The sequence below is a fragment of the Lycorma delicatula genome, chromosome 13 (assembly GCF_047948215.1).
Source record: "Lycorma delicatula isolate Av1 chromosome 13, ASM4794821v1, whole genome shotgun sequence".
In the NCBI taxonomy this organism is placed as follows: domain Eukaryota; kingdom Metazoa; phylum Arthropoda; class Insecta; order Hemiptera; family Fulgoridae; genus Lycorma; species Lycorma delicatula.
In genome coordinates, this window is record NC_134467.1 from 54,372,246 (window position 1) to 54,386,578 (window position 14,333).

Sequence of the window (14,333 nt, forward strand, 5' to 3'; positions counted from 1 at the left end):
TGTAAGTAACAGACTTATTGAAATAAAGTGTTGACATATTTCAGGGTAATACAGACATATCAGTGGAAATAAAATTAAATGAACCAAAATCTACTAAGTTCAATGGCTTTAGATGATCATCATAAAATGAGGATAAATGAAAATAAAATATACTTAGAAAACATTTTATGTTATATTGGTTTTAAAAATTTAATTTATCGTTGTAAAATTATTGTTTATTAATATTTCATCAATTATAAATTTGTATCATGTAGCATTATGTTTTTACTATGTTTAGTATTATTAAGTAAAACTCAATCATTTTATTATGCATTTCTCAGTTATTTTATATTCTGTTATTTTTTTCAAAATATTAAATATTATATCCTTAAACATCTTTTGTAAGCTTCAGGTCCCTATTCGGACACCATATTTGTAAGCTTCTAATAAAACATCAAAATTAAATTATACACAAAAATAAAATTTTTAATTTTTAAAGAATTAACTTTTAACGAATAAAAAATTGAACTTACTATTGTTGGGATTTGCGAAATAATCTACTACGACTATGCTGCTTATGTTGCTCTCACAAGTTTTACAAAACAAACAAAAATTTACAATAACTCAACACATCAAAAATGATTAACACCAATAAATAAAATACACATTATTTATTAAAAAAAAAAAAAGACAAACACATTTGACTCAGGACTCCCATAACTAGTCTACTTGAATTCGTAGAACCACTTTATATAACTATAATTATATAACTTGTACACATCAGAATTTTACAAAATATCTTATTAATACTTATAATACTAAGGAATTGGCCAATCCAAAATTAATTATAATAATTTTTAACATAATTTTTTATTATAGCACATTACATTTTTAATAATAATTTTTTTTAATCTTATTTTAAAAGAATCAATAGATAAGCAATCTTTTAATGGATCCATGAAATGTTTTTATGGAGAGGCCTTTGATATTAAATTCTCATACCTGTATTCCATAATAATCATAGTTTATAAATTTCCTGAACAGGTTTTCTTTTTTAAACATACTCACTACAAGCAACTAATCACGATGAAATCTAACACAAAACTGACGCTCTCTGACGGTCTCATCGGTCTAACCCCACCAGTATTTCTCAGAATTATACAGTCTGAGCGAGTGTGTACACTCACACAAACGTAACACTCTTTGTATAGGAAACATCTGTTCATATTTCAAGCATGTCTCATACTTCTTAAAATTTTATTTTAAGAAAGAATTTTTGATAAGTAATGAATCATGCTGCGATTAATTTAACTTTTACATTTAAAAAATCGTCTGTCGACATATTAAGAAATTTATAAAATACAAATAAATTCACCAATTTAATTAAACCTTATGAGCTAAACTTAGGTCAAAATTTATAACAGTTACACTTTTTTATATCAATTTTTTTCTTCCCCATGATAGCTCAGCTCCCTAATCTCAACATTTCTTTCACTGTTAGCAAAGAAAAAGCAAATGTTCATGATGATGAGGCAATTCAATTTTGAATATCTATTTTTTATAATAACTTAAAATTAAAAGTTATTACAAGTTAACAAAATACTTTCAAGGTACATATACATTACAAAGTAGTCAAATACTTATTTAATGTTTATAAAGGGGAAACGATTATTTCTAAATTTAATTGTTTTCATCTAGTTACTCTGGACTAAACATAAGAAAAATATTTACAGGACTGAAATAGCAATAACGTAGATGGTAATGAAAAAACTAGTCTTAAATATTTAATTAATTCTATATGTAAGCGGTTAACTAAAAAATACTGATTAAACTTTAAAAACATTTTATTTACATCTAACATAAAGAGAAATGAGATATGGAAAAATTATAAAACAATTTTAAAAAATCAACTTGATTCCACAAAGAAATAATAAACTAAAAAAAATTTAGTATTTCTACAACAAAAGTAGATTTTAGTCGTTTTTAGTTTTACTTTCTTCTTTATAATGCAAAAATACAATGCTGAACAGAAAAACACCTGCCATCATTGAGAAAGCGCTGGCATAATATGGATATGCGCTTGCAATGAACCTCTCATACTGTGTGTGTTCAAGAGGTCGAACGGATACCTGAAACAGCAAAAAAATAAATACATAATTACATCACAGTTAAAGCTTAAATAAACAAAGTATTTACAAGCCAATGTAATCAGTCTGTTTACACCTTTAACATTCCGAATATTGCTACAGAATAGTTTGGCTATCTTATAATATTTCAAATTTTCCAGTAAGTGAAATGATATATTACGCAATTTCCTGAATTATAAAAATATATAAGACCAATTTGGCCGAGTTTACAATTAAAAACATAGATTGGAAATTCTTTTTTCAAGTGATCTCATATGAGAAACTCAATTGATTTTATACAAAAGTAAACAAAAACATTCGCTATTGAACATCGGTAACCTATCCTGTACAGTGGAAAGTTGTTCTACTCCAGTAGATATCTATAGTATTCATATACTAATATTTGATAAATTACAGCTATATTTTCTATGCTAAAGGTTACATAATAAAATGATTTAATGAAACTAACATTTACAGAGATATTAATGATTTTAAAATGGATGAAGTCATAGTTTAATTATTTATTTTAAATCATAATTTCCAACATATTTATTAAAGTATAAAAGTATCAAATTCCATACCTCAATCTGTTTTTGAATAATAACTTTCTACATTAATCATTAAGACTTATTTTTCCATGAATAACTGTTTTTTAAAGTTTGGGTATAGTTTTCAAACTCCTTGTACATACTTATCTACACTTCTATTGAGTCATCTATTTATTTAGTTAACAAACACATTTATTTTTATTTTGTTCTTTTGTAACTTATCTATTACACTGGTCGATGCAAAATTTGGAACTAAAAGGGAGAAGGTATTCTATATAGTATTTGCTATATTTCTATATTTATATTTTGCTTATATTTCTATATAGTATTGCTGAATCTGAATATGTATTCCGAAACAACCAATCATGTAACATTCTTAAATTACAATCCCTTAAATTTATTTGTTCCATCATTCGTAGAACAAACAATAAAAATAAGTTAGTACATCTGTATGTTGGCTTATCCACATCTGATTTATATTGTGATGCATGCTGTACACCTCTATTTGATACATAACAGTTGAATTATATCAGTTCATGTCAAGCCAAACATGTAAGCAAGTCAAGTAATAAGTAATTTAATGTGATGAAATTTTCTTCAGTACGAGTTCAGCTCTTGGTATGACTTGCCGTGTTCTTTAGTTGCGGTAGTGATTTTATCATTCAAATATTATAAAGGTTGTTTCATACGTGATGTCATAAATTTAGTAAAAGATTTTTATGACAGAACTTTTGTTATTATTTTATTGAACATCAAGATTTGTTAAGTTGTGTTGTGTGTGTTTTGCGCTGTGTTTAATTGCACTGCATGGTGAAACAATTTTATGAAGCATTTTAAAAAATTAAGTATTTATAAATTAAAACTTAATTATTATTATAATTAAGTAAGTATTTCTGTGATATTTCAGTTTATTTTCATTGATTAAAACATTTTGAATTTCATAATGAATAAAAATCAGGCTTATATAAATTCTCCAAATATTTTTTGTTACATTTGCGGAAAATTCATCATGAAAAGTAAACGAATACCAGTATCGAATCTGCTGAAAACCACTTACAAGCATTATTCTGACTGTCCCTTGGGAGACCAAGATAAATCCTGGGCTTCACATGTAGCATCCATTAAGCGTTACATTAAACTAACCTGGTGGTTAAAAGGAAAAAAGAGCATTTGCCTTTTGGAATATCTATGATATGACGAGAGCCTACTAACTATTATGATGACTGCTATTTTTGCTTAACAAATGTTACCGATTTCAATTCAAACAATAAAAGCAGTACTGTATACCCAAATGTTTGTTCAGCTATGAGACCAGTACTTCATGGTGTTGATTTACAGATTCCGATCGCTCCAACTTCTTGGAAAGAATGGAATTTATTAAACAAGGATATTAAAATTTCAGCATATACAGGTGTCCCATATAAAAAGCAACCCAACCTTATATTGGTAGGTATTGAAATAATAAAAAGGCATGTGTAAATGTAAATGTAATTTTTATTATTACCATCCATTAACTTACATTTAGAGTAAATGTTGGAAGTGGCCGCCATCTTCTTGAATACAAGCTTCAATTCTTTTTACAGCGTTTCTTGCAACTTTTTTCAAAGTTTGTGGCTGGATGTTTAATACAGCTTAGTCAATATTGACTTTCAATTGTTCAAGTGTTCGTGGTTTGTTGCTGTAGGCTTTTTCTTTGAGGTAACCCCATAGAGAAAAATCCACCGCAGTCAAATCTGGAGATCTTGGTGGCCACAAGCCTCGACCGATAACACGATTACCAAAGAATTCCTCAACGAAATCAGAAGTTGAACCTGCATAGTGCGATGTCGCACAGTCATGTTGTAGCCAGTAGTATCTGTCTTCCTCTTCCAAGAGTGCAATGAACTGAAATAAAATATCCTGATATCGTTCTGCATTAATGGTGTACTCGAAAAAAATAGGACTGATTATTTTCTTCCACGATATCGCGCACCACACGCCCAACTTCTGCGGGTGTAATTATTTTTCGTGATAAACGTGGGGATTTTCAGCACTCCAAATTCTACTGTTTTGGCTGTTTACGTAGCCATCCAAATGAAACCGTGCTTCATCTGTGAAAAATAACGAATCCATAACATTAATTCCCTCATGCATTAATGGTTCGATGGAACCATTAACAATATTGTAGCCATTTTTCTTTGTCGGGCTCAAGAAGTCGATGAACAGTTTGAATACAATAAGGTCGTAATTGTAATTTTTGGTCGCCCAATGAACAGTTGATTTAGACAAATTAATTTCAGCAGACAAACGTCTGACCGATTTATTTGGCGAGGCGAATAATCGGTCTTTGATTTCGGCGACTGTATCTGCATTCAACACTGACGATGGTCTTTTGTGTTCTTTACTATTAACAGAACCGGTCTCTCTAAATTTTGCAACTAACCGTTTTGTTAGGAGCTGGTTTATCTGGGTACTTATGGCGAAACAAATCTTGCACTGCAACCACTGATTTCGTACTGAAGTACGACTCGACAATGAAAACACGTTCATCTAGCGAAAACACCATCTTGTCTCTAGCAATACACTGAATATTTTGATTGGTTTGTTGTTACTATCGGTAGTGTTCTACTGCGTCGCCGCGATGTTCAGATGTTGGACGAGTCCATTTCAGTAACGAGAAGGGGAGTAAGCTTGACTTTTGAAATTTCATGGATGAGTGATTGATGGGTTGCGTTTTATATGGGACAACCTGTAGAAACCGAAACAAAAATTTACCGAAATTCTTAAATTTTTTCCTGCCATGATGTTAGGGGGGGGGGGGAGGCTAATGTCTGAACTGGACATCAAATACATTATTTGTGACGGGTGTTTATTTACAGACTCATCAAAAAGAAGCTTAAAGGCAGTGTCACATAACTCAAATAAGTTTTCCTCTATACCGGTAGCACATGCTGTAGGAATGAAACATGAAAGCACGTCAAAAATTTTAAAAGCTATTAATTATGGTGAACAGTCACGGTGAATTATCGCTGACCTGAGAGCAAAAGGGCTTTTAGGTCAGCAATCTGGGGACTCTGTCTCCAGAGTGGCTTTACAAAATATGTGTTTCTTGTGTTTGTGGGATAATCGGGCTACAGATAAACATATATGGTTAAAGACTGGCCAAAAAGAAATCAGTTTACTCTAGGAAAGAAAAATGTTATTAAATATTCCCCTTGTCTAAGCAGAACGTATTCTTTTACAACCTCTACACATAAAACTACGCCTGATGAAGAATTTTGAAAAAGCATTAAATAAAGCCAGACGGCTTTAAATATTTAGCTGAGGTTTTTTCATGAATAAGTGAAGTTAAATTAAAAGAGGGAATATTCATCAGGCCACAAGTAACAAAATTAATCTGTGAAAATATGTTTGACAGCAAACTGAATTCTAAAGAACTAACAACAGCATGGAAGTCATTCAAAGATGTTGTTACTAGTTTTCTTGGAAACAAAAAAAGATGAAAACCAAGATCGGCTTATAAATGAACTCTTAGTGAACTACAAACATGTAGGCTGCAGAATGTCATTGAAAATTCATTTTTTATATTCTCATTTGAACTTTTTTGCTGGATGATAAAAAGAGAAGACTTCATCACTGAACACAAAAGGAAAAAAAGAAATTAAGATAAACGTAAATGTCTGCAAAATATTTTAATTGTAATTATTATTTTTGTATTCTATTATTTATAAAGCGTTTCAATATTTTAAATGGTCATAACTAAAAATCTGAGGACAATGAAGAAAATCTGATTTTAAATATACATTTTATTTTAATTCACGTACTTTTATCTCAGTTCTCATTACTTTTTTTTTTTTTTTTTGTTTACCTGTGTCATTTATTTATATTTCATCCAGCATTAAAATAAAGTATATATAAATGTAAGTTGAGCTTAAGTAGCTTGCCAGAAATACTTTGCCTAAACACAGTATTTATTTACTTACATATACATGTATTTCTTTGGAAAATTCAAATAATTCATTAACATATTGAACACTTTGCTAATAAAATTTAATATTAAATGAGATATAAACCACTAAAACATAGTAAATAGATAAGTTTGAAATTTCATTCCAGTAAAAATATTATAGTTTATATTTCGGTAATGAATATCAGAATTTGAATGTACATTCATAATAAATTCAAAATTTTGAATACAGAAAACAATTTCCACAAATTGTAAAATGGATATGTTTTAATACAATTATAGGATTCAATACCGACTGAATATGCGGACTTCTGTGAAAATAGATTATTGGAAATTAATATGGTAAGTTTAACTTATTTAATTACTGTGTTTTGGTGGTTTATATTTCATATAATATTAAATTTTATTAACACGGTGATCAATATATATTAATATATATAAATGTTTAATTTTTAGACTGTTTTTCAAACACTTGCACTCACATTCAGTCAATAGATCAAAAACAACTATGTTTTTTGATTAAGATATAATGGCAACTACCATCGATCATTCCTACAGTCATATCAGTCATATCCTATATTCATTAGTAATGCTCAAGCAATTAAGACAAGTAATTCAATGTCAATTTTGAAAAAATTCTGTGTAAATGTTCTGAAGTTTGAAGAGCACAAACAAATACTAAAATTTACAAAAATATTGCTCAAACACACTCATTCCTGTAAGACCCTTGAAATATACACTCACCTGGGTAGAACTGTATATGTGCGTGTAGCCAATACGATTATAATCAATTTTAAACTGATATACACCATAAACATCAGGAATTTTAAATATAGTCTCATACTTTCCACTGGACTTTCTCTTCAATGTAATGCGAACAAAAGGATCGATCCTAACAAATTCCAACTGAACATCATTAGCATCATGAAGTATCCATTCCTTACTGTCTTTCCTTTCTAATTCTAGTGAAAATACCTAAAATATTGACAATTATGCGGTTAAAAAATTATAAAACAAGCAACTAAAATTTTAAATATATATACAAAAAAAAAAAAAATGTTGTAGAGATGTATATACTATATGCAATGGGTGAAAAAAAGCACACTCAAATGTGTGAAATCTGTACCGCAGGAATCTTCAAAAAATAAAAAAGAATAAAAAAATCATGTAGCCACCACGATGGCCAGATCCTTCCTGTCTGAATGAATTACATAATAAATATATAAATAAATAATAAAAGAGAAATAGAAAAAATTAATACCAAATGAAGATCGGTAAAAAAACAAATGTTTTTGTTCAGATAACAACTTCTTTTTTACTTTTATAAAAGTTATGAGTGACAAGAACAAATAAAGGTTACTTATTAAGTACATATAATAATTATAAGGTATGAATTTTTCATATCAGATGTTCTATATGAAAAATTCTGGCTCTCTCAATCAAAATGGGAAAAATGTTTTCCCATTAATTGAACTGTTCAGTTTTTTTGGTTAAACAGATTTAAAAAATAAATTTAACGTGCTTTTATTGCATTATTTTGAATTTTGAGAGAGAAAGATTCTCCATCCTTTCCCCATGACTCATCGATCGTAACAAAAGTTGAAAGTTTTTATAAACAGATTGTACAATAACTGAAGTGATTGGCTTCAATGAATTTTCTTTTTGTTTGCTCAACTGAATGTAGATAAGTCCTTTAATGTCATTTAAAAAGTTATATAACATAAAGATGTGTGATGAAAAAGGGCAATTTTTCAATTGAATATCAAGATTAAAATAACTTTAATGTGAAACCACTCTTAAGTTAAGTAATTACCAAAACTTCATTTATTTTCTAGCTAAAAAAAAAATCTAAAAATTATTTTAATGCAGATAAAAACCAAAAATCAGTTAAAATCACAGTTAAATAAAACTGTACTTCATTGTTACTACACTCATTTGAAAAAAAAATTACAATTACAACTACAAATACTTCCTACACACTCAAAGTAAGAGAAACTCCTACATAAATGGATTACATTAAATTATATAAAAACAATTCAAAATAAACAAGAAATTTGTTCTACAGATTTGTTTTGTTCTACTTTTAATATAGTGTAGTGTGCAAGGAATCGTAAAAATATTTATACTGATAAAGAGGTTGTGTCTTCTTATAAGCAAAAGTATACGACTGAAAATCATTTTGTGAAAGAAGAGAGTAGGGGGAAATGAATCTCGTGCTCGGCAATAAGAAATTTGCATTAAAAACTGGCAAGATCGTTAAGGCCAGTCTGTGAATAAAAATTGCACAACTGTCACTGATAAATTATTTTATGAATTTTAAATGTACTCCTTGCCTTCTTCAACACAACACAAATAAAAGCATTTGGTGAAGACAATTTTTGAATCTTGAGCCTCTTTATCTACTCTTCCTTCCCCACCCAAAGATAAGAAAAAAAGGTAATTCCTTCATCACGACTAAAAAAATTCTGGAAATTCAAACTGAAAGATTTTTCTATAAATTATTTAAAATTTTAAAACGCAACTGTGCATGATATTATTCAAACTTCTTGAATGAAAAAGTGAAACCAGCAACCGACTTTGGACAAGTTAAGATTCCATTTTGTTTCCTCATGACAGCACTTGTACTCATCCTATACTTTAATGACAGATCTCCATCAAGCACGAAGACCTAACTTATCCATCATACAGCCCTAGACTCGACTCTGTACATTTATAACTAATTTCAACCACTGGAATCTTTAGGGGGGAAAATTCAACACTAATAATAAGGTCATTGAAGCTAGACCAAGAAGCACTGAAGTAATTCTATAGCTGGAATTAAGAAACTTATATAATGATAGTAAACGAGGTAAACCTCCTGTAAAAGTAATCAGAAATAAATATGTGAGTAAAATTTATAGAAAAATGCTTGTTTTTATCTAACAACCTTTGCACAATTGAATCATAACATTACATAACAGATTCACCAACGCATCAGTCATATACGATAATTTAATCAAGCTTAGTTGATTATAACTAGTTATTGAGCATCTTGCACCAGCAATTTGTTTGGTACAAGCTATACGAATCCATATATTTATTTTTGTTCTCATATAGGTACACGTTAATCATCGATAATGGTCTGAAAAATAGTTAAAAATTTTTTTCCAGCAAATTATTATAATTAAAAATTTTTTTCCAGCAAATTATTATAAAAGTAAATCTATGAAAATGATACAAATAAAAACCCACAACAGTATCCATTATAGTGTAAGCCGGTGGTGGTGATTTCTCACCGACACGATGATGTGAAACCGATTTTACTTTGATCACACCAGACTCCTTGAATACCCACTTGGATAAAGCTTCAGCGACCTGCCTATTTCCAGAGACATCCCACCGTTTACCACCCTGAAATGAGACAAAAAAAAAAACTAGAACAGAATAATATATATAATCTCCAACTATTAATGCCATACGACATTTACAAAACTATAAGATTAAGACCAAATGCGTTTCTTAAAGATCAACTGCAGACCTCCATAAAAGAACAGCAGTTATAGAGTTACTACAGAATAAAATGTTAACTGAACAGTGTTATTTCAACTTCAATATTCTGTGTGAAGACACTTATTAAACACACCACTTTGGCAGTCAGAACTTGATCCTTATTTCATTTACTCTCTTCTATTTTCCAAATGACTATTCAATAAAATGTTTCAGAAGTTGTACGGGGATGTATTAGATAGAAAAGGGTGCATTCTAGCATATTCAACTTCAGACCACTAAGCAACTTTTCATCATTTTTGAGCAATTATTAAAAATCACCAATGAAAACAATAAAATAGCAGTTTCACATTAACTACGCAGGTTAGTGCTTTTTGAAGTTGTGGAAACATGTTTAAATTTGTTTAATGCTAAAATTAAAAAAACATTATTAAAACTTTTAATACCTATTATATAAACAAAGTGTCCTAATTTTAAAATCAGTTTTCATGATAACTATCATTTTCTTTCTGTAATTACCTTATTATTTAGCTTTTTATAACTAATCGGTTCAAAAAATCTTATATAAATTGGTAAATCTTTATTAAACTTGCTGTTTTAGTATGTTTATAGTTGATTTTTCTTAATTATTAAATAATTTTTTGAATCCACTTTTTATATTGTGACAAACTTGAGGACATCATTATGACCCAGAAGAAAAATCGCAAACCATGATATACTGGCCCTATGGTTCACCTCAATAAAAAAAATCCCTTTCAGCATGCTGGAAGGTGGAGGTAGATTTCACCAGTGCTAAGTAGGGGATAAAAAAATTTCTACCTAAAGTTAAGAAAAACTTCAAATTTACACAATACGACAACTACCTGGAAGCTGCATCGACTGTAAATTATGTGTGATACACAGACATTAAACACCTAAGAAAAATATGTTATGTTGTATTTAATGATCCATGAAGCCAAATTCTGCAACACGATAATTTAAGTTAAACTTGTACATATATAAGTGCTGAGGCTCTTGAAAAGTTGAAATTTTAGCCTATAAGACTCCCTCCGTACTCACGACATATGGCATCCTGAAATTTTCATTTCTTTCCAATATCAAAGAGAAATTAAGAGTAGTCATTTCACTACGAACGATGGTATGAAGAATAACACTGTGAGGTTGAGGATCAAGGAAAGATCACCAGCATTCTTCATTGATGGAATGAAAAACCGGTTCACTGTCTGTCTGAGAGAAATGTGTAGTTGTAAACTGCAAGTGCATGAAAAAATAAATTAAAGTTTTTATAGCAAATAAATTGTACTTTTATGTTATATTTGTTTCATTAGTGAGTTATGAGCATCTGTGAATTATATTTCCGCCAAATAATCTCTGCTTGAAGTCTACTTCAAGGATGCAATTTCGTTATGTTAGCTAAATCGGTAATATGTTGTACATGGTACATATGTAATGACAGAGACAGTATTATTAGGGTAAGCTGGGGTGAAAAAGCTCTTCCCTTAATTCTACAAATATCTCAAACATCTCAGGAATACTTTTCACTTGCTAATTACCATGAATGTAATCAATATTAGCTGATCTAAGTTAATATAAATATTTTTCAAGCCCATTAGTCGATTGAAGAATTATTTTAGGATATAAATAGACTCTTAATTTCTATTCCACCAAAGAAAAATCCCAAGACTAGGTTTTTGTTGGGCTCTGATGTAATATTGTAAAAAAAGTTTTGAATAATTATTATGCCATTTGTTTTGGTACTATTCTGGTGAAAAAGGAAGAAAATACATACTCTTAACGACTTCCTGTACTGCTACTTTTCATCCTAGCCATCGATATTCAATAATATTCACTATTATTTATTGTTATGTCTTAAAACTTAATCTTTGATTACAAAGGTTAACAAAATTTAATTTTTTGTTTGTTAAATGAGAGTGATGCCTAATTCTTATAGTATTTTTTATGCTGATTTCATATATGTTAATAGATTTTTTCTCGAGCGCAGTTTTTTGTAATAGAAATTTCTTGTGAAACAAAAAATGTATGGTGCACATAATATGAAAATACACTACATGCATTTTGTACCCACCTAAAGTCTATTTATTTTGGATTTTCTGCTGTAATTTGCTGAAGGAAGATCCCTATTTAGATTTCAACAGTAGTCAGCTAACATTTTTGGTTTCCATTTTCCCTGGTATTGTATTTCCATGTAGATATCTCCTGGTGAAAGCGTTCTCCATGTTCATCACTGATAGTGCCAAGATTGTTAGGGAAAAAATCCAAATGTGGATGTAAGAAATGGATTTTGAGTGACATGTTACACCCAAGTTCTTTGTAGTTTTGAAGGAGTTCAGGCACACGTTCTCTGTAGTTACTGGCCTTATGGTTTCCAAGGAAGTTTTTTACCACATTTTGAAATGATTTCCATGCAGCAACCTCCAAGGCATTCAAACATTCTTCAAACCCTATTCATTAGTTTTTTTTATTTGTGGTCCAATAAATATACTTTCCTTTATTTTGGCATCGCTTATATTTGGGAATTTATTTATTAGATACAAATAAACCATAAATATTTCTTGTACTGAATTCTGCTCAATATAAGTTTTATATTTTATAAAACTCCTTCTTGCTTCATGTTAACGGTATTGATGGGTATTTATTTCCAATGTGAAGTAGAAGAGCTTTCAAACTAAGCTTTGATGAGTCAATAAAGTCACCATTCGTCAGGATGGTGCATATGTCCCAAAGCTTTCAGTAAAGAGTTCACATCATTACAGAACATTAAGTTTTCATACTGAGAGAAGAAATGTTCAAATTCTGACTGTCTGTCATGGAAAGCACTTACTTTAGTGTTTGGTTGTTAAAGATGCCATCCTTTCAGTCTTGATGCCAGTATTTCTGCTCGATTATTTGATAAATTTAGATCACGAATGAGATCATTTAATTCTGATTAATTAAATGGGGTTCGGTATATCTATTTTCTAAAAAGTTTTGATCTCTTTCTTCATCGCCTGATACGTCAGCACAAGATTCAACATTTTTCTTCATCAAGTTCCATGTTTCTCGTGGAACTGGAATTGGAAGCTCTTGGCTATGTGGCACTGGCCACATGGCAGAAGGAATATCAGGGCATTTAACAGTAGGTCTAGTTTTAGCTATTATCCCAGATAACTTTAATACACAAAAATAACGGTCTGGTGTGATCCTTCGGTTCTCTCCAAACCATTGGAATTGCAAATGGCATGTGATGAGATCCATTTAGACAACCAGTCAAAAATGTTACAGAAGAAGCACAGCAAATTTGGGGAGCCCAAGATTTGTCCTGATCACCTAATTTGCACCCAAAATACAGTTCATAAGACTTTTTTATCACTGGAGTTATATTTCTTTTCTGAGACTTTACCTCACCACAGATGTAACAGAAATTGTTTGGATGATTAATGCAACTGCGAGGCATTGTTAATACATTACAATAACTAATAGTGTTTAAAAAGTAACACTTTATAAACACACTAATTTAGTAAACACTTTACTGAACAACATATTCCTGCTAATATGAAAGCCAGCTACAAAACTGAATGTTACACACACACACACAAATATAATGACAGAAATAACTAATGAGTGGATGATATGTTTATAATAAGATGAAAATAGGAAAAATGTATCACATTCTTGTTCATTATAATTAGTGTGTAAATAACAAACATGATGACTAATGTCTAACAAATCAATGTGAAAACAATTAAAGGACTGTAATAAACAAACAAAAGCTATTTAGTTGATAAATAATATAATAAAATAAAATAATCACAAAATTCTAGGCTGATTGAGTTCATATATGAAACTATCTGAAAATATGAATGGTAGTTACAAAAAAACAAAGCCTGATAAAATAATTCTGATTTCATATTTGAAATCAGCATGAAAAATATTATAAGAATCAGTTAGTTATTCACTCTCATTTAACAAAGTCATTACTGCTATCGATTGCAATTAGATTTTAGACACAATTCTTCAAAAATTTTGATTTTTATAAAGAGTTGTTTCTAAGATAGCTAAATGATATTCACAAGGGATATTTGGATAAAATTCTAAATTTAATTAAGGGGTTATTTGAAAACGATTAACAATGAGCAAAATGAAGCTGCTAATCCGCTTTGTCTACTATTCCTTAATGACTATACTTCTCATAATACAAAGAACACATTTTTTCTTTCTTTTATAAAGGATCAGCAAAAACATATACTT

General features: G+C 29.7%; 1 protein-coding gene across 1 annotated transcript in view; it reads right to left on the reverse strand.

Moving 5' to 3' along the window:
- Nucleotides 1-1,805: 1,805 nt before the first annotated feature.
- The window catches only part of Ost48 (dolichyl-diphosphooligosaccharide--protein glycosyltransferase non-catalytic subunit Ost48), a 50,800-nt gene continuing 38,272 nt past the window's right edge, over nucleotides 1,806-14,333 (reverse strand). Inside the window, exons 6-8 of the mRNA XM_075380844.1 lie at nucleotides 9,831-9,989; nucleotides 7,344-7,574; nucleotides 1,806-2,108 (exon numbers count right to left, since the gene is read on the reverse strand). Of these exons, the coding sequence (XP_075236959.1) occupies nucleotides 1,953-2,108; nucleotides 7,344-7,574; nucleotides 9,831-9,989 (546 nt within the window). The 3' untranslated portion in view covers nucleotides 1,806-1,952. The remainder of the gene's footprint in view (nucleotides 2,109-7,343; nucleotides 7,575-9,830; nucleotides 9,990-14,333) is intronic.